The sequence below is a fragment of the Centruroides sculpturatus genome, unplaced genomic scaffold (genome assembly GCF_000671375.1).
Source record: "Centruroides sculpturatus isolate CEXI.00-Female unplaced genomic scaffold, Cexi_2.0 scaffold339, whole genome shotgun sequence".
NCBI classification, from domain to species: domain Eukaryota; kingdom Metazoa; phylum Arthropoda; class Arachnida; order Scorpiones; family Buthidae; genus Centruroides; species Centruroides sculpturatus.
The window spans coordinates 64,008-83,843 of record NW_019384539.1 but is presented as its reverse complement, the minus strand read 5'-3'; the positions used below and the strand labels follow the sequence as shown (position 1 = coordinate 83,843).

General features: G+C 32.2%; 1 protein-coding gene across 1 annotated transcript in view; it reads right to left on the bottom strand.

Moving 5' to 3' along the window:
- Nucleotides 1-19,836, bottom strand: part of LOC111623331 — a 49,987-nt gene that overhangs the window by 9,465 nt on the left and 20,686 nt on the right. Inside the window, exons 3-4 of the mRNA XM_023365866.1 lie at nucleotides 9,894-10,118; nucleotides 7,630-7,840 (exon numbers count right to left, since the gene is read on the bottom strand). Of these exons, the coding sequence (XP_023221634.1) occupies nucleotides 7,630-7,840; nucleotides 9,894-10,118 (436 nt within the window). The remainder of the gene's footprint in view (nucleotides 1-7,629; nucleotides 7,841-9,893; nucleotides 10,119-19,836) is intronic.

Here is a 19,836-nt window from a genome sequence, read left to right as displayed (position 1 = left end):
TCCATAAAAAGAAAGTAAACACCATTTTCCTAACTGCCTTTACAATGGAGAACAGCATTCAGATTATCCTAAAAGAAGCTAACATCTCACATACAACATACAACTTTTCCCACCTCACACATCTTGAAAAACTGGAAAAATACAAGTCAACCAAAAGATCAATGGCCATTGATTACAAGGGCAAAGACCATCTCCCTGCTTGGAAGTACTTTTATGAAGTGCTTTAATTGAGGTTCCTTTCCCTTCACAGCACAGACAATATTTTATTTCAACTAATACATCATCTGTTTTGTGTGTTGCTGCATCCAATAATATCAATGTTGTTTTTTTTTTTTAAATTCTGTTCTAATTATATTCTCCATTTGAATTTACTAAATTAAAACCTGATGATGACTATTTAAAATGGTTGAAAAGATTTGTTTGTATATTAAAGTGTTTATACTAATGAATTTTGTGTTGTATCTATATTTCTGCCTTGTAAGCACCAAGAATTTCTTCATGCAATCATGATTTCATTATTCAATCTCTATATAAAACCTTATACAGCAAGAAAAAAAGTTTATTAAACTGAAAAAATGTTTTGGTCATATTTAATGACTTTCATCAGTTTGCCGTTCCAAAAATTGAACATTTTCAAATACTAAAAAAAAACACAGCGTGTATCATTTAAAAACTGTCACAAGCAGAGAATATACAAACAGGTTTATCCATTCAGCTTTGCAGGTGGTGTTGAAAGTGTTGACCATCAACTCAAAGTCACACCTTGTTTCTCTTGAACATGTTGAAACTCAAACATTCTTAAGGAATACTAATTGGATGAGTTTTAACATATCCTAAACACGTTAAAGCTCATCCAACTAGTATTAATTAATATGACGATTTTAGTCTCTATAATCCAAAATTATTCTTGGTAGACAAATCCTGTTGTAAGTAGGCGCATAGGGTAACCATGCAGTCTAGCCACTTTCGAAATAGATTCCAATTCCATTTTCCTATCTTCCGCACTTGAACAATGGGTGAAAGCTCTTCTTATTAGGATCTTAAAAGCAGAGACCTTGTAGCCAAAAGGATCATGTGATTTGGCATGTATAAATAGCAGTGCATACGAGTTCTTACGGAATACCTTAGTTGTTAATCGACCCTGTTGTAAGCTAATGTCAATATCGAGAAAATACACGCTGGTGGAGCTTTGCTGTTCACCTCTCAACGAGAGGCCATAAGTGTTACTATTGAAAGTTTCAATGAATGCCGCCAAGTCCGGTTTCTTCTTCCAAACAATTAACACATCATCCACGTATCTAGAGTACAATATAATGTCATTGTTAAAGCCAGGTAATACCTGTTGTTTGAGGCGACTGATGATGACCATTGCAGACGTAGAAAACATTTGTTTTTGAAGTGAATTATTGCTACTTTGTTGTTAATTTCGTAGTTATTTTATTAATCCTGTGTATGTGATGCAGAAGTATTTTTCTGCCATTGCAATTTTTCACAAAACCTCCAAAAACATATAGTATATGCATACTTCATCTTTAAGATCTCCTCTGTTTTATTTTTTGTCTTTTAGTTTTTGCCTATAACTTTATAGAATTTTTTAATATTTAAACCTCATCCAGTATTCATATATTCTTGTTCTACAGTGTTTTTCATTTAATTAAAAGTGTCATGAAATCGCTAAGTATGTGAAGCTCCAATTGCACATTTGCTTGACATTCTACTATTTTTTTTGTGAAGTGCACATTGTGATTCAATTTCATGTTGAATGTACAAATAATTGCACTAAAGTTTTTACCAGCACTTGATATTGCCAGTATCATATTTTTTTCATCACATTAATAAAAATATTGCAAAGTGGCAATTTTGGCACTATGCAGCACAATTCATGATTATGGTTCCCAAGGTCACCTGATCTATGTGCGTGTGATTATTACCTGTAGGGAGAGTTGAAGTCAAATCCATTGACACTTGAAGACAATTGAACGTTGAATGCAAATTAATTAATACTACAAAATATATATAAATGGTTTGCTGTATATTAGTTAATATGACGATTTTAGTCTCTGTAATCCAAAATTATTCTTGGTAGACAAATCTCACAGCAATTGTATTGGCAAATTAAATTTATTTTGTAAAGACTACATCAAATGCATTTCGGGCTGGTCTAATATTTTCCAGTCCCTCTTCAGTGCTAAAACAATAACAAAGAACGTAAAATGTTTAACTAAAACACGACATAGATGTATATCTACACCAAAATTATAAATTTTGGAGAAAAACTTACAATAACCGCTGGTGGTAATTACAATGATATTTCNCGCTGGTGGTAATTAGGTTTTGTGAAAAATTGCAATGGCAGAAAAATACTTCTGCATCACATACACAGGATTAATAAAATAACTACGAAATTAACAACAAAGTAGCAATAATTCACTTCAAAAACAAATGTTTTCTACGTCTGCAATGGTCATCATCAGTCGCCTCAAACAACAGGTATTACCTGGCTTTAACAATGACATTATATTGTACTCTAGATACGTGGATGATGTGTTAATTGTTTGGAAGAAGAAACCGGACTTGGCGGCATTCATTGAAACTTTCAATAGTAACACTTATGGCCTCTCGTTGAGAGGTGAACAGCAAAGCTCCACCAGCGTGTATTTTCTCGATATTGACATTAGCTTACAACAGGGTCGATTAACAACTAAGGTATTCCTTAAGAACTCGTATGCACTGCTATTTATACATGCCAAATCACATGATCCTTTTGGCTACAAGGTCTCTGCTTTTAAGATCCTAATAAGAAGAGCTTTCACCCATTGTTCAAGTGCGGAAGATAGGAAAATGGAATTGGAATCTATTTCGAAAGTGGCTAGACTGCATGGTTACCCTACGCGCCTAATTAACGAACTTATTGTGCACCACCAACAACCTAGGAATGCGACAATCCAGGAAAACCTAGCCTTTGTTCCTATTACTTACAACAGGATCCTTCATAGCATCTACAAACAAATCGCTCGTTATGCAAGTAAAACTATCGCTTACAGAAGATCGCCAATCATTTTCTCGTGTCTACAAAATGATAAGGACCGTTTTGATAGGAATTGTATTCCGGGAATATATTCTATCCCTATTTACGATCATAAGGTGAATCGTCCAGGTGAATATATTGGTGATACCGCACGCAGCCTTAAAGCAAAGATCAAGGAACACAAATACTCAATTCAAAAACATCTTTCCACTACAGCATTGGCTTCTTTTGCGCTTGATGATGACGTCAGGGTGGACTTTGATAATGCACGTTTAATACAACGGTGTGAACACCAGGCCAGCCTGAAATATCTGGAACAGCTGGAAATTTTTAAAGTGTTCAGAAAGGGAACAGCCATCAATTTCAAGGAAACGGACTCATTGGCGACAGTGTGGAGAGCATGTTATGACATAAAGGAGGTGCATCATATATTTCTACATTTTTTTATATAAACATCAGAATTTTAAAGCAGGAAACCAATTTTGTTAAGGTTCTGCATCGGACATGCGCATAACTTCGATGTTCAATTTTTTGAACTCTTGGAATTGAACCTGATGATGACCGTTGAAGACGATAGAAAACGTTCGTTTTTGAAGTGAATTATTGCTGGTTTGTTGGTAATTTCATAGTTATTTTATTAATTCTTACACCAGTAGTGTTAGTATAGTGGATGAATACACAGAATTTTTCATGTTTTCTAAACATGCTATCAGTGACTTTAGATACAGGAAAATCTGTCTGATAAATCATAACTGCAATTTAAAACTGAAATATAACCAACTTTGTTACATAACCTGTACCCAATTTCAAATACAGATTATCAGACAAATACAGACCTATAGGTTATCTAAATTTAAAATACAAATTATGCCCAAAATTACAGTATTTGTCTAGCTGAAATAATTGATAATAAACAACTGATCAACATTACTGCATTTGGGAAATGGTTCTAAATTGCATTATTCAACAGTATCCAGATACTGATTTCCCTAGAAAATATCAAAGTCAGATAAATAGATACAAGTTAAATGAAGGAAGGGGGGAAAAACCATCTGGAAATGTGTATTTCCTGAAAAGAGATAGTTTTTTCCATTGCATTGTAACATACAATTGAACTTGGATACAACAAAAAACTCTTCCTAACCTTTTACTGGTACATTCTCCTTCTTCTAAAACTCGTAACCAACCAAAATAGCTCTTTACTAACGTTTTTGGTTGGTTACTAGTTTCAGAAGAAGGAGAATGCACCGGTAACATGTAGGAAGAGTGTTTTGTTAGTATTCTTCGGTGTTGAGATAAAGATGTGTAGAAACTTGGATCCTATATGATAATCAATAGCGAAATTGTGGCCGAAGTTTCTCTAAAATGTGAATGTTGAGCACCACTATCTTGTAAGCGGTGCTCAATGTTCACGTTTTAGAGATGAAAACTTCAGCTGCAATCTCACTAATTATCAAATCAATGTTGATGAAACATCCAAGCATGCGACAAAGTGAAGTCTTCACCCATAAAATGTTATAACGAGGACTGTGGAGTCGGAGTCGCGGAGTTTTGGTGTTTTAGCCGGAGTCAGAGTCGTCAAAAAATCCGCCAACTCCGACTCCTTTTTACTTACCAACTTGTTTTGTATATAAAATGGAAAAGTATTGGAATCCTGTCAAATTTGACCCTCCAAGTCTTTTTTTCTTTTGCAAATCTACACATTTGTATACCTCCTGAACCCCTCAAAAAAGTCAATAAAGGGGAAAAATTCGTGCGCCTGTGTGTGTTGGCATCTAATTTGTTTAATTTCTTTATTTTCTGTTTTGAGATATTAAACAATATCTCGGAATGGTTTACGTAAAGTTTAAGAAACTAAATGTTGCACTATGGCTTGCGTATAAAGGGGCATTAATACTATTAAATTTTGGTTCTTAATTAAAGGTCGACAGGGTGAAGACACATAAGTGGTCATGTGTCATATCTCTTAATGAATATTTTACTCGTTATTAATGTTCAAAATTTTAAAAAATAAAATAAAACTTGTCTCTACCCTCAAAGTAAGCTTTTTTGCCATTTTATAATACAGTAGTACAGTAAAACCCATTAAGATGTTCTTGCCTAAGATGTTAGAATATATATGGGGACACGATTTAGTTCAACCACTTTGACACTTAATAACTAACTCCTGTGTTAAACCATCTGATTCCAATTCTGACCACAGAAATGATTAGGCTTCAAACAGGGTGAACAAAATCATACCCCCACACACTGTCTAACATCCACACATATAGAAAAAACCTCAAATCTTTTGCATATCTTGAAATTTCAAGGTGTTCCAAGTCCAAAAATGTAAAAATTTGGGAGGGGTCATTTTTTCACCCAGCGCTACACTTTCCTTCTGTTATATATAACAGCTGGAAAAGTAAAAATTATCAAATACATATTTATATATTACTTAAAGAAGTCTTTTAGCTTTGGAATAAAAAGTTTCTACGCTCTATCTTTATTAGAACTCTATTTATTGAATCTTTTATTCTTAGGTCACGTGATGACATCAGAATTTCCGGTTCTCTTTCGGTAACAAGTTCGCACCTGGTCGGAGTCGGATGGAGTCGGAGTCAGTAGATTTTTACGCGACTCCACAGCCCTGGTTATAACTTTATGATGGTCTACTGCTGCTAAGATTGTCTTGTGTGTCTGCAAGCTGCTTTTCTAGACATTTGTCCATCACAAACAGGTTTTTTGGAATTCACTTAATTTCAGTATGACAGAATGAGCCTGAAAGATGAAGCTGAAAGTGGCTGCCCCTCAACTGACACCCAAAAACAATAGAATGTGGCATGGTAGAGGGCATGGTCTGGGAAGATTCCTAGATAACTTACAAGGAAATTGCAAACATCTTGCAGATTAAATTGGTAGCAGTGTATGAAATTTTTCTCACACACCTTCACTTAAAGATTCATATTGCTGAGTGCCATATTCTCTTACTGAGGAGCAAAAGGAGGTTCATATGGAATGGTGTCAATACAATTAAAAAATTTGCAAATGGAACATCAAAACGTTTTTGGGTGTCACTACTGGTAATGATACATTTGTCTATTAATATGAGCCAGAAACCAAAGCAGCAATCCCAAATTTTATTTTTCACAACAAGGAAATTCCTCTGACAGTGAAGCATTAAATAAGTATTGGTGGCAAATTGTGGCCATCATCTTTGGAAAATCTAGAATATTTGCACCATTCCACTGGTGGAAAGAAAAACTATTACTGCAGAATGGTACACCACTGTTTGCCTAACAAAAGATTTCTGAGGAGATTTGCAGAAGGCAGCCATTTACCAGATTGTCTTCTTTACCATGACAACACACCCACCCACATAGCCAAAACACAAAGACCATTGAGGTTCTGAATGAGTCAAAAATACAGCCGGTAACCCATCCACCATATAGTATGTCCACCATGGTAGTCCCTTCAAACTTTTTTCTCTTTACAGAAATGAAAGTAGCCTCTAAGGACAACATTTTGAATTGCCAGAAGAAGCTGTAAGTGCCTACAGAGATTGATTGGTGGCCATTCCAACCAATCTCTGTGAAGAAGAGAGAGTGGTCCATGTGCTTCCTGAAGTGGTTTGACTAGATGATCAGTAACATTCAGCATCATGCAGAATATTTTTTTTGCCAATTCTTAACAGTCGAATCCACTCTCCATCGACTAACTTATGAGTTTCTCCAAATTCTGATTTCCGAATAATCATCTGTTTTCACATAGGAATGGATTAAAACTTATATTGGGCTCACATGTGATTTTGGAATTTTAATTTGGAATTCAATTCAAAAGCTTTGCTTTTCCTATTGCTATTCATCTTTACTCCTGACAATAGACAAGAACGATTCAAACGACCCAGAAAAAATACTTTTGTTTTTAAACACCAGAGGTGAGCATCCAGTAAAAAATGCAAATACATGATTCACAAAAATTATTGCAAAAATGCAAAGAATCCTTTGCTCACATGTATAAGACAACTTAGGTTTTCAAAGCAGTGAAAAATGAATAAAAACCTCATTTTATATGCAAGTAAATACAGTATATATATATATATATATATATATATATATATTTGTATATATATTTGTTTTATCTAATTCACACTTTAGTTCTTTAGCTTCATTTAAATTTTAAAAAGCATGATGAAAGCTTTCTATCAGCAATTACAATTAACCAATAAGTTAGAATCTAAGCAATAGCTTGAAATAGCTGATTTATTTCCAACTTTACTTTATTAAGTAATAAAAAGATTGTTTTAAAAAATTTAACCTGTCATGAATAAAATTATTCTAGAGTAACTAATTTATTTTACTTAATATAATTTACAAGACTAAAAATAATACTTAACCAAAATTTAATAAATCTTTGACTTTTGTATAATGTTTCTAGTCTAGCCTTAACCTTATTTAATATAAGGACCAAAAAGTCACTTCACCAAATATATATTTTAAGATTTTAATAATTGTTAAAATCTGTTCAAAACATTTGCATATAAATAATCTTAAAATATATTTTAGTTAAATGGCTTTTGGAACATCCTGTATATATTTTTATTAGCTTAAATAGATTAATACCATTTTCTTCTGAAATGACTGATTGTAAACATGCCACATCATCTACCCAATTGTTTGCAGCTATTTCAGATTCAGGTGTACACACATCTGTAAAATTTTCTATAGATAAAACTGGAGGAGATGATGACAATGATGATGATGACGACGATATCCTCTGAGCTCGTAAAAATCTTGGAGGTAAATTTCGAATAGGTTTGCGAGCAATTTGTACCTGAAAACATTTCACAGAAAGATTACTTTAATAAATATATATAATATAAATCTAATGAAATTATATAATTCATATTGCAAATGACTTATAGATGCTTCATATCTAATGACAAATTTGCAGTATCAGTTTTTGATTCATAATCCCAGACAAACTAATATTAAATTATCCTGAATACTGTGTTTATTATTTAGTAGGAATCTAAATTACCTGATTCAAAATTCTTTTTACATATGCTATCAATTGAAGAGATGTTAAAGTCATCTCTTACAGTTATTAAATTTAACTACTTAACACTAGGCTATTTTTTACTGTTTTATAATCATTCATGGGTAATTTAAAAACCCAAAAATGATTTAAATTTGAAAAAGGTTAAATAATCATTTTAAAAATTGGTTTGACTACACAAATTTTTATTCAGAAATCATATCATGACTGCTACATAAATCTACTTCCATCATTTGTTCTAAATACAGTATACAGATTTCAAATGCTAAATAATGTTTGTAAAAAAACTTCAGTTATTTTACATTTCATATTTAATAATTTTAATTCTTTTGCCATCAAAGTATTCAAGATATTTCTTTACTGTTCCAAGTTTCATTAAAGAAGATGCATGTATCTATGAAGATGCTTCTCATAACTTTTCTATGATAAAGTTAAGATTGAACTGTAGCTTTTCTATTCTATTTTTATCAAAAAATATTTTTCAAATTATATACTTAGAATACAGAAATTTAATAGTTGATAAATTTAGTAATGAGAAAGTTAATGCTATATTTTAATTGTTATACAAAAGCATTTGTAATGTTTTCCTATAATTGTGATCATCAGTCATTGAGCAAAAATTCTTCTGTTTTAACATTTGTTAAATGAGTCTGTTGCAGGTGATACTTAACAAAAACATATATATATAAATTTATATTGTAATTTATCAATTGAGCAACGATTTAGTTTTACATTAAATATAAATTTAATAAGATGAAAAAGAACACTCTACACTGGATGATAGATAAATCTCATTATAAACCTATTGTCCAGTGTCAGTAATATATACACTGCGTGAATGTTTTCAGGCTCCTCCGAATTCCTGCTTTAGTGAATCTTGCTGTTTCATTGATAAAACACAATCACAAAAAAAATATAAAAATTCAAATGTCTGTTAAAAAACAAACCAATTTGCAACAAATGGAATGTGTTGGAGCTCCTGCATTAAGAATACAAAAGCAAAACAAAATGCCATGCATTGGTATGGATATGTGCAAGAGACACTATGACAACTGAAAAAATACAGTGCCAGTTTGTAAAGGGCTTGCCAAGCTGCATGTACAAAAAGTTCCTCCTTGTGATTGATACACATGATGTTTATGTTTGCTTTGAAAATTTCTAAGGCTTTTAAATATGTAAGCAGGCCATATTTCTGTAGAATTTGAAGCCATTCTGACAATTCTTTGCTGATCTCTTTGGGAGTTTCAAAAGCAAATTTGCCCTTTCTATTTGACTATAAACATTTGGGTTTTTTAAGTAATTACAGATTACACTTGCCAATCTGTTCAAATATTTGGCAATGCATTTATAGCCTTGTTTTCATCATTGCTTTCTGCATGTCATTTCTAAATTTAACAGTTTTATCCCCAAAAAACTCAATAGAAAACCAAAATTTGTTTTAGATATTATGGGTGTGCAGGTATAAATGACAAAAATTGTATTGTTTATTTTGATCTTGCAACAGTATTTTCTTAGAATTACACTGTGCTTCTGCATAGTATAAACTATTATTATACACAGGTATAAAATTTATATCACTGAAGATGCAAACATAATGCAGAACCATTAAACTCCAAGGGGTGTCTATGTCAAATACTGTAAGGTGTTCACCAGGACTAACAATCCAGTTCAACTTAAAAGAGGATTCAAAGAAAGAGAGGATTAGAAATTTTACTGTATATTAGATTAGTCTATAAAAACAATTACGTTAAGTTTGTTTGGGAAATTTATAATTCTTAAGTTGTAAAAATAAAAATTTTATTCTACATGAAATAAATACACATATTACCTTTCTTTGTAATGGAGGAGGAGGTGGTGGTGGTGGTGGTGGGACAGAAGGCTGATGATCAAATCTTTTTACCAATGAAGTATTTTTATTGTGATAATTATATTCAAACTGAGGAAAATTAGAATAAAATTTGTAATTATAATTTTGATGATTCATTCTTGGTAAATATGGAGAATTCTGAACTTTCCTTCCATAAGGTACTTTAGGTGGTCGTCTCTTCAGCATCTATAAAATAGAATAACACTTCATTAGAACAATGATTTTTAATTGCTGCATATTAAAGATATTAAAAAATTAATTTATCAAATACATATTACTTATTAACAACATAAATAAGTAATAGTATATATATATACATACTGTACACACACACACGTAATATAATTATTATAGAATTTACTTACTGTAATAATCACAATTATTATTATCAATTGTTTAATGAGTTATCAAATCCCAAAATGTATAAGTTAAAATAAACTATAAAAACCTCATTTATTATAATCAGAATTCAGTTACAGTTATTGTTATCTTCAGATAATCAAGCATTTTTAAGCTTTTTGTTTTATCACAGTAACATATACAGGTCTACAAAAAATTCAAAGTAAACACTTTTAAACTTCTACATTCAAAGAACACTGGATGAAATCCATTACTTTATAACATTCACTTACAAGTGTTTAACATGTACCTTAAGCCTGTTACCGGTGTGGGTGATATGACAGATAAATATCGCAAACATTTTCGAACATTAACAGTTCTTCGTCAGGCAATATAAAAAAAAAAAAAACGACAGAACGCAAAACAAAATAGAACAAATATTTAAATAGAATCAAATCCATGTCGCATGTAAAATCGTTGGATTGGACATGGGCATTCGATGCAGGTAGTCAGCAATTAAAGATAGTGTCCATGAGGGCCTGCCATGCAACAAATTCAGTTCTTCTTTGTAATTTATGCACATGGTCCAATCCAACAATTTTACACGAGACATGGATTCGATTCTATTTAAATATTTATGTTCTATTTTGTTCTGTGTTCCATCATTTCTTTTTTTATATTGCCTGAGGAAGAACTATTAATGTTTGAAAATGTTTGCGATATTTATTCATCATATCACCCACACCGATAACAGGCTTAAGGTACATGTTAAACACTTTTAAGTGAATGTTATAAAGTAATGGAAAGTGATTTGCATAATGATGTGGGTGAGATTTGAATTGTAGAAAGTCTAGCAAGTGCATGTGTCCAGAACAGTTATCTAGGACAATATAGTGAATAAAAAAATAAGTGATAAAAAAGTTCGGATAATTAGGATTCTTAGAACTTGAGTGGTCCTTCAGACAAGGAAATGAATGCATTGTCCTTTCATTCAAAGAACAATGCATTTCCATTGCACTAATTTCAAGCATTGAAAATGGTAAGCAGAGAGCATCCAGTCAAGGATCAAAGCAAAGCAGCGCTGGTTGAAAATGTATCCTACCAAACACAGAATTACAGAGACTAAAGACTATGACCAGTATGGAGAACCTATCAATACAATCAGAAATGGGATGAAGGTTTGTTGTTAGTCGACAAGTAACCAACTATAATCTTAAGAAAATAGGTTTTAAACTTGTCAAGAAACCTGCATGTAGTGAGCTTTCCAGTGCATCCATCCAAGGGACCTATTCTGAGTTATATCGTTAAACTAACAAATACAATAAAAACCAGTTTCTATTGAAACCACATAATTGGCATTTAATCAACTGTGAAAATGCTATTATGAGCTTTGTGTTTTGTTTTCGGTTCCGATAGCTATGTGCAATAACTATGCTTTTCTTATTGATCATTCTCAAGCTGCCATTAGAAATGTAACAAAAGTAGAAAGAGCATGGTGACTTTAAATGTAAGGATGATATTACTTCACAAGCAATTGGAGAGAGAGAAAATTAGCATTGGATGTTGTATATCTGTTTTCATCTTCAAGATAATACTTTTCAACTGAATGATATACACTTTAAAGAACTTTATCATCTTCCAAAGCCATTACTATTACATTTATGCAATGAATTACAAGAAAAGCTAGAGCCAAGGTTGAATTTACAATAAGCTATGTAAGCATAGATCAGGATCTTGAGTTTCAAGGAAGCTAAAAATTTCTACAAAAAAAAATTGAAGTCTAATACAGTGGAACAAGCATAATTAGTTCCAGAATCTTAATAATAATAATAATGTACTCATAATGTGAAACACTCATTAAGCGAAACAATTTTTTCCATTTAACATAAAATACAATTTTGTGGTCCATTCCATTCTGAAAAAAACTCAAATATTTTATGTATAACATTTATTCAAAGAAAATTATACAATATACATTGTTAAGGAGCATGAATCATCATCATCTTTTCTTCTAGCATAGCATGAACCAACCTGGAATGTGAATTCAATTTGCAGGGGGAAAAAAAAATCACAGATAATATGTCAGATAAACATGCCAAATGATATGCCAAATTCTTGGGCTATGTAAAGGCTATAAATAAATGTTAGAAATTAATTAGTTTGCCTAGAGGTAGGTAGTTATTCTGCTATCTCGTATTAAATTTAATAATTATATTAGGTTGTTCGGAAAGTAAGTTCATTTTTTTTTCTGGGACAGAAGGCTGATGATCAAATCTTTTTACCAATGAAGTATTTTTATTGTGATAATTATATTCAAACTGAGGAAAATTAGAATAAAATTTGTAATTATAATTTTGATGATTCATTCTTGGTAAATATGGAGAATTCTGAACTTTCCTTCCATAAGGTACTTTAGGTGGTCGTCTCTTCAGCATCTATAAAATAGAATAACACTTCATTAGAACAATGATTTTTAATTGCTGCATATTAAAGATATTAAAAAATTAATTTATCAAATACATATTACTTATTAACAACATAAATAAGTAATAGTATATATATATACATACTGTACACACACACACGTAATATAATTATTATAGAATTTACTTACTGTAATAATCACAATTATTATTATCAATTGTTTAATGAGTTATCAAATCCCAAAATGTATAAGTTAAAATAAACTATAAAAACCTCATTTATTATAATCAGAATTCAGTTACAGTTATTGTTATCTTCAGATAATCAAGCATTTTTAAGCTTTTTGTTTTATCACAGTAACATATACAGGTCTACAAAAAATTCAAAGTAAACACTTTTAAACTTCTACATTCAAAGAACACTGGATGAAATCCATTACTTTATAACATTCACTTACAAGTGTTTAACATGTACCTTAAGCCTGTTACCGGTGTGGGTGATATGACAGATAAATATCGCAAACATTTTCGAACATTAACAGTTCTTCGTCAGGCAATATAAAAAAAAAAAAAACGACAGAACGCAAAACAAAATAGAACAAATATTTAAATAGAATCAAATCCATGTCGCATGTAAAATCGTTGGATTGGACATGGGCATTCGATGCAGGTAGTCAGCAATTAAAGATAGTGTCCATGAGGGCCTGCCATGCAACAAATTCAGTTCTTCTTTGTAATTTATGCACATGGTCCAATCCAACAATTTTACACGAGACATGGATTCGATTCTATTTAAATATTTATGTTCTATTTTGTTCTGTGTTCCATCATTTCTTTTTTTATATTGCCTGAGGAAGAACTATTAATGTTTGAAAATGTTTGCGATATTTATTCATCATATCACCCACACCGATAACAGGCTTAAGGTACATGTTAAACACTTTTAAGTGAATGTTATAAAGTAATGGAAAGTGATTTGCATAATGATGTGGGTGAGATTTGAATTGTAGAAAGTCTAGCAAGTGCATGTGTCCAGAACAGTTATCTAGGACAATATAGTGAATAAANTCCAAGCAAGCATCGCAAGCCCGCTAGGTTAATTTCTGCTGCTTGCTTGGAATAAAATTTCTTGTATTTTATATTAAAATGATAGGCAAGCAATTCTGTTAAAAGCACTGGCATTGAACGTTTCGCTTCATGCAGTCTATTTTGCAACTTTTTTTAAAATGATGTCAATCCCGAAAATCTCGGAATTAGGAAAACTTAATCCCGAAAATTTTGGGACTGAAAAGTGGTCGGGATCCCGATTTTCGAGATCCCGGGATCAAATCCTCTACTTACAGTTTAAAAAATTTGTATAGACTGGAACAAGTAATAATCTGAGTGTGCTTGATCTGGCAAATATGGTTGGTGTGATAGCATTTCCCATCTAAGTTATAAGATTTTCTGACGAGTTACCAAACTTGTGTGAAATTTGATAATATCGTGGTAAAACACTACACCTGTTTTGTTGATCAATTCTGGTCGCATTTTCTGTTTGATGATATTACTCAATTTGTTTACTCAATGGAAGTACACTTTCGAATCAATCATTAAATTGTCTGGTTAAAGCTCAAAAAAAAAATTTCCTTAAAATCCCACCAAAGAGAGCATCTAAGAACACGTGGAACCCATATATTGAAACGAAATCAATTTGTTTCAAGTAATCATAAACGGTTCAATTTGACAAATTTAATCTCTTAGTGATTTCATGTGTTGTTATTTGGCAGTTTGCTTCAATCAGTACCTTTATTTTGTTTTCACTGGCTTCAACTGGCCATCCAGAACGTGGTGCATCTTCAATATTGAAATTGTTAGAACGAAATTTTGTAATCCAGTTTTGGCACTGTTGTTCTGTTAATACATCTTTTCCATACACGTCACACAATTTTTTTCTCGCTTGAACAGCATTTTGATTTTTTGGTAATAAAAAAGCAAAATATGCCGAAAATGATGCTTTCGATCTTCCATATTTGATGGGATACAAAAAATGAACAATTTCACAGAATCAAACAAAATTTTTTACAAATAAGCCTTAAAATGCTGTCAAAATATATAATGATAATACAGTTTAGAATGAAAACAGCGGGAAAAATACGACTAATCCGTCTAGTGATAAAAAAAATGAACTTACATTCCAAACAACCTAATAAATAATTAATTTTTAATTTAGATATTTTTAAAATTTAATTTGGAATTGGTTATTAAATTTAATAGAAGATAGCAACATAACTAGTCAAATTATTTAATTTCTAATATTAATTATAACCTTTACATAGCCCAAGAATTTGGCATATCATTTAGCGTGTTTATTCTATAATGGGCTATGAGTGTCAATGTTTATACGTAATATGTGTGAACACAAGTTTGGAAAAATGTGTGATCACAAGCAACACTAAGATGCTAGCAGAACGAGTGCTAAACACAGACTGACAGAGCATGCACACAATCCAGGACTCCCTCTCTCTTGGTCACTCGTTGAGAGACATTTTTTTCACAATTTGATTCGCTTGTTATGTGAGGTGCTCGTTAATTAAGGAGAGTTCCACTGTATTTGTTTTAGTTATTTTTTACAAGCCAGCAAAATATACTTTACTTTTTATTTTGTAATATTATTTAATTATATTAATTTAATAACCAATATTGTTTATATTACATTTCTAGTGATTTCCTCTTTTTAATATAAAATTCATTTGATTTTTAAAGGTAGCCTTTCTTAGCTTTTAGTAGCTGTTTTTGTGATCAAAAAATGACAACAACTAAATTTTTAGTGTTTCTCTTTTTAAATTGTACCTTATTTTATAGTACAGGATGATCATAATTTCAGTTTCACTTTGAACCTATAAAATGAAAATTATTGGACCAAATGTTTCCAAACCTGGAAAACCATGACCACCTTATAAAGGTGGTCATGGGATTTCATAACCTGCAAAAAAACAATTAGTTATAAAAATAAAACAAAGTCACCACCAGGGGAAAAATCAAGGATTATTCCTTAAACTGACATCAAACACATTTTACAAATGTGTTATGATGTCATGGCAGATGTTCAATGTGCTGTCCACCATTTCCTGCAACCAGGTGACACTTTCCTGAGTAACTGGAATCTTAAGAACATGAATCACATCTATCAGATCTGACAAATGTCTGAAGCCATGATAAGTGGTGGTTTAGCAGTAAAACCATATGACGCACAATACAAATTTGCATAAACTCTTGGGTGTTCATAAAATGCCATTTTTTCCCTGGTGGTGGCTTTTTAAACTAATTATTTTCTTGCAAGTTATGAAATCCCATGACCTCCTTTATAATATTTTCAGGTTTGAAAACATTTGGTACAGTAGTTTTCATTTTATAGGGATTAAAAGTGAAACTTAAATTATGATCACCCTGTATGTTGCAAATACAGTGGGTGATCAGTTAACGAACATAATCTGTTCAAGACTTTGTTTGCTATCCGAATTGTTCATTAAACCCTTTAGTTCTTCGCCCAAGTTAACTCGGGCATGTTACATAACGTTACAGAAAACTCTGTCCTTTCAGCCCCCCAAAAAAATATTTTTTTTTGAATTTTTGGAATGTTTTTTAAGTCTCCAAATTTTTTCACAATTTTTTTCCCGCGTGAAAAAATTTTATCACAATTTTAATTTACCTTTAATGACGCACAATTAACGATTAATTGTTTTTTAATGGGATTTTGATATCAAATTTCATTCATGGTTCTAAAGTTGTAGTGCACAGATTTTACTACGGTAAAGTTATTTAAAGCTTCTTTCTGATATCAAAAATGACCTCCAATAGTTTTTTAATTTTTTTAATTAATAGATTTTATTATATATAAGTTTAATTAAGTCGGGGGAGTCGGAAATCGCAATAAAAATTTTAATTTTTTAAAAATATTTAAAAATATACGGCCAGAAAGTAGTCACCCTACTATAAACCCATCTCCTCCGGAGACTTCTATGAGAATGTTTTGGGAAATCCAACTCCAGCTGTGTTCAAGGTCATCCAGCTGTGTAAACAATGACTCATCGGTGTCAAATTTCGCAGAAAGGGGAGACAAAGGAAAATAAAGTTTGAAGCTTTTTCTTCAAAATTAATGCATTTCTTTCGTTTTTTTCAGTTTTAAGCATTTTTTATGTTTAATTACATTAATATCAAAAATTGATGGAAACTTAAGTCATTAATAATAAAAATTAAAAAGGCACTATTTTTATTCTTGGCCATAGGTGTCCAAAATCCTAGTTATGGCTCTGGTTCAACTGAAAGATTATTTCTCCACTTTTGAACTCAAGAAAGCTATTTTCTCCTTAAGACTTCACACACAAGGCTCCAGAAAGTGATGAAATCTATGCCAAATGCTACAGGTATGTTTCAACTTCCTGGTGCCACTTCTACTCAATCTGTACAACTCCTGCCAAAGGCTGTCTTACTTTCCTGTATTTTTGAATATTAAAGGAGCTTTCGACAACTGTTGGCACCCAAGCATTATCAACGAGCTCTCCCACCTAGATTGTCCCATCTATCTTGTCAAGTTTGTCTCCTCTTTTTAACTAATAGAAAAATCAATCTATCTTATATCTTATCATCATAACTTGGTTGAAAAACTCCTAACTAAATCCTGCCCTCAAGGTGGTGTCCTATCTCCTTTCTTATGGAACCTAGTGGTAAACTCATTACTGAAAACTAAACAAGACAAGGCAATAAGTGTTCAAGCCTATGCAGATGACCTTGTCAGTGTGTGTCAGCATAGGTTCACTCATTTTTTTGGAAAGTAAGCTTAATGAAATGTTGAGTATAGCTTCCAAATGGACCTATCTAAATAAACTCCAATTCTGTATTTATAAGATCAAAGCCATGCTTTTCACCAACAAATACAAATTTTCATACCCCAAGGTTTTATTAAATGGTGACTCAATTGAATGGGTAAATTGGCAAAAGTACCTGGGAGTAATCCTTAATACTAAACTCACATTCCATTACCATATTGATTACATCTTGGCTAAGGCCAAGAAAATAAACTACATACTGTTAAGATGTGCTAGGTAAATCACAAAGCTTGTAAAATTCTATATAATGGGGCAATACAATCAATGATGCTTTACGCAGCCTCTAGCTGGGATAATGTAATTAATAAAAATTCAATAGCGAGTAAATTACTCTCTTCAAAGGCAGTTTGCCATCAGAATTTCAAAGTGCTGGAGAACTGTTACTACTAATGTCTCTCTGATACTAGCAGAGCAGAGCTCCTTCCTTAGCCTCTATGTATTGAAGAAAAGGTTCTAAACCAGGGGTGTCCAACCCGTGGCCTGCATGCGGCCCAAGGCAAGTTCGAATGCGGCCCAATAAACGTGTAAACAAAACCGACAAATTGTTTTATTTTATTTTTTTATTTCAACGGCATAAACTCAAAAAAGAAGTTTCACAAAGCCGTAAACTTTTATACATATTTTATTTTTGAGTGAAAAGGAAATATTTCCAAATATTTGGAAACGTGTGAATGACGAAGGAATACTATATAAAGCTGGAGTTGTGACTCAAAGGATTATAGACCCAAATTTGAAAAAAGAAGAGATAGGCCAAAAGATAAAAAGTAATGAGAAAGGTTAAATAGACCTTCTGTTATGCAAATATTTACCCTTAATTTTTCAACCTTCCTTACTACTTTTTATCTTTTGGCCTTTCTCTTCTTTTCTCAAATTTGGGTCTATAATCCTTTGAGTTCCAACTCCAACATTATTTAGTATTCCTTCCAGCATTGCAAGCATTGCTGGAAGGAATACTAAACGCATTGATTACAGTGTAAACTGTGTTGTTTTTTATGTCTGATATTGTAGCCATATTGCATGTTGTTTAACATGTTGGATAATGAGTTCAGAGCTAGGCAGAACCAGAGAGGACTCAAGGAATCTCCTTGAAAAATTCCTCGCCTAATGAATATCTCATTTGTTTGTATAAAAGTGTTACTAACCCTGAGATGCAGTGTTGTTCTCCAGTGCTGCATAGTGTTTTCGAAGAAGGCAATGAGTGATGGATGTATTTTGTACATGTGTAGAATATGTAGCAGCCAACTGTGTGGAACACTGTCGAATGCTTTTCTGTAGTCTATATATGCCATGTGTATGTTTCTGTGTTGTTTGTGTGCTTGCCGTAGAATGACTGAATCTATGAGTAACTGTTCTTTGCATCCCCTGTGATTTCTACGGCAACCTTTTTGTTGTTCTGTAAGAATGTCGTGTTCTTCAACATGTTTGTATATTTTGTTTGTGATACAGAATGTCAATAATATGTAGAGTGTTGGAAGACATGTAATTGGTCTGTATTGTGTGGGGTCTGTGGTGGTGTTGTTTTTCGGTTTCATGTAGGTGATGCCCTGAGTAAGAAATTTTGGCATGTCTTGTGGGTTGATGATAATGTGTGTTAGTTGTTTAGCTAGTTCCTGGTGCAGTGATGTAAACTTTTTATACCAGAAATTGTGAATGTTGTCTACTCCAGGTGTCTTCCAGTTGTGTGTTCTGTTAACAGCGTAGCGGATGTCGTGTACGTTTATTTCAGCACAGGGCATAGTTGGTATGTTGTGCAAGTTTCTGTTCTCCTCCTCGATCAAGCCTGCATGAGCATTGTGTAACAGCACTGGACTAAAGAGACGACCAATAAGTTGTGAGTTCTTCTTCTGTTGATGTGCCACTGTGCTGTGTATCAGTATTTGTTTTGGTACTGAATTGTCTGTAGAAAAGTTTCTCATTGTAGATGTGTCTCTTTAATCCGATTATGATAGTCTACCGAACTGAAAATCGAATTAAAGAGACACATTCACAACAAAACAGCAGCTGCCATAAGTGATTTTTTGAAAGTTTTTCATTGTTTGTGAATAATTTATTTTGTTGTTTTCGTAGTGTACATGTTTTGTATCGTTTGAGTCTATGTGGTTTGGCTGCAAGTTTCTGTTTTAGTGTATCAATGTATTCTGTAATGTGTGTTGTGATGTTCATGTTTTGTGTGTGTTTTGATTTTCTTGAAAATGTTTTTGAGTTGTTTCTTTAATTTGGGTGTTATGTTGTTTTTAGTGTATTGTGTCAGCCTGCCTAATTGCTGTCTAATGT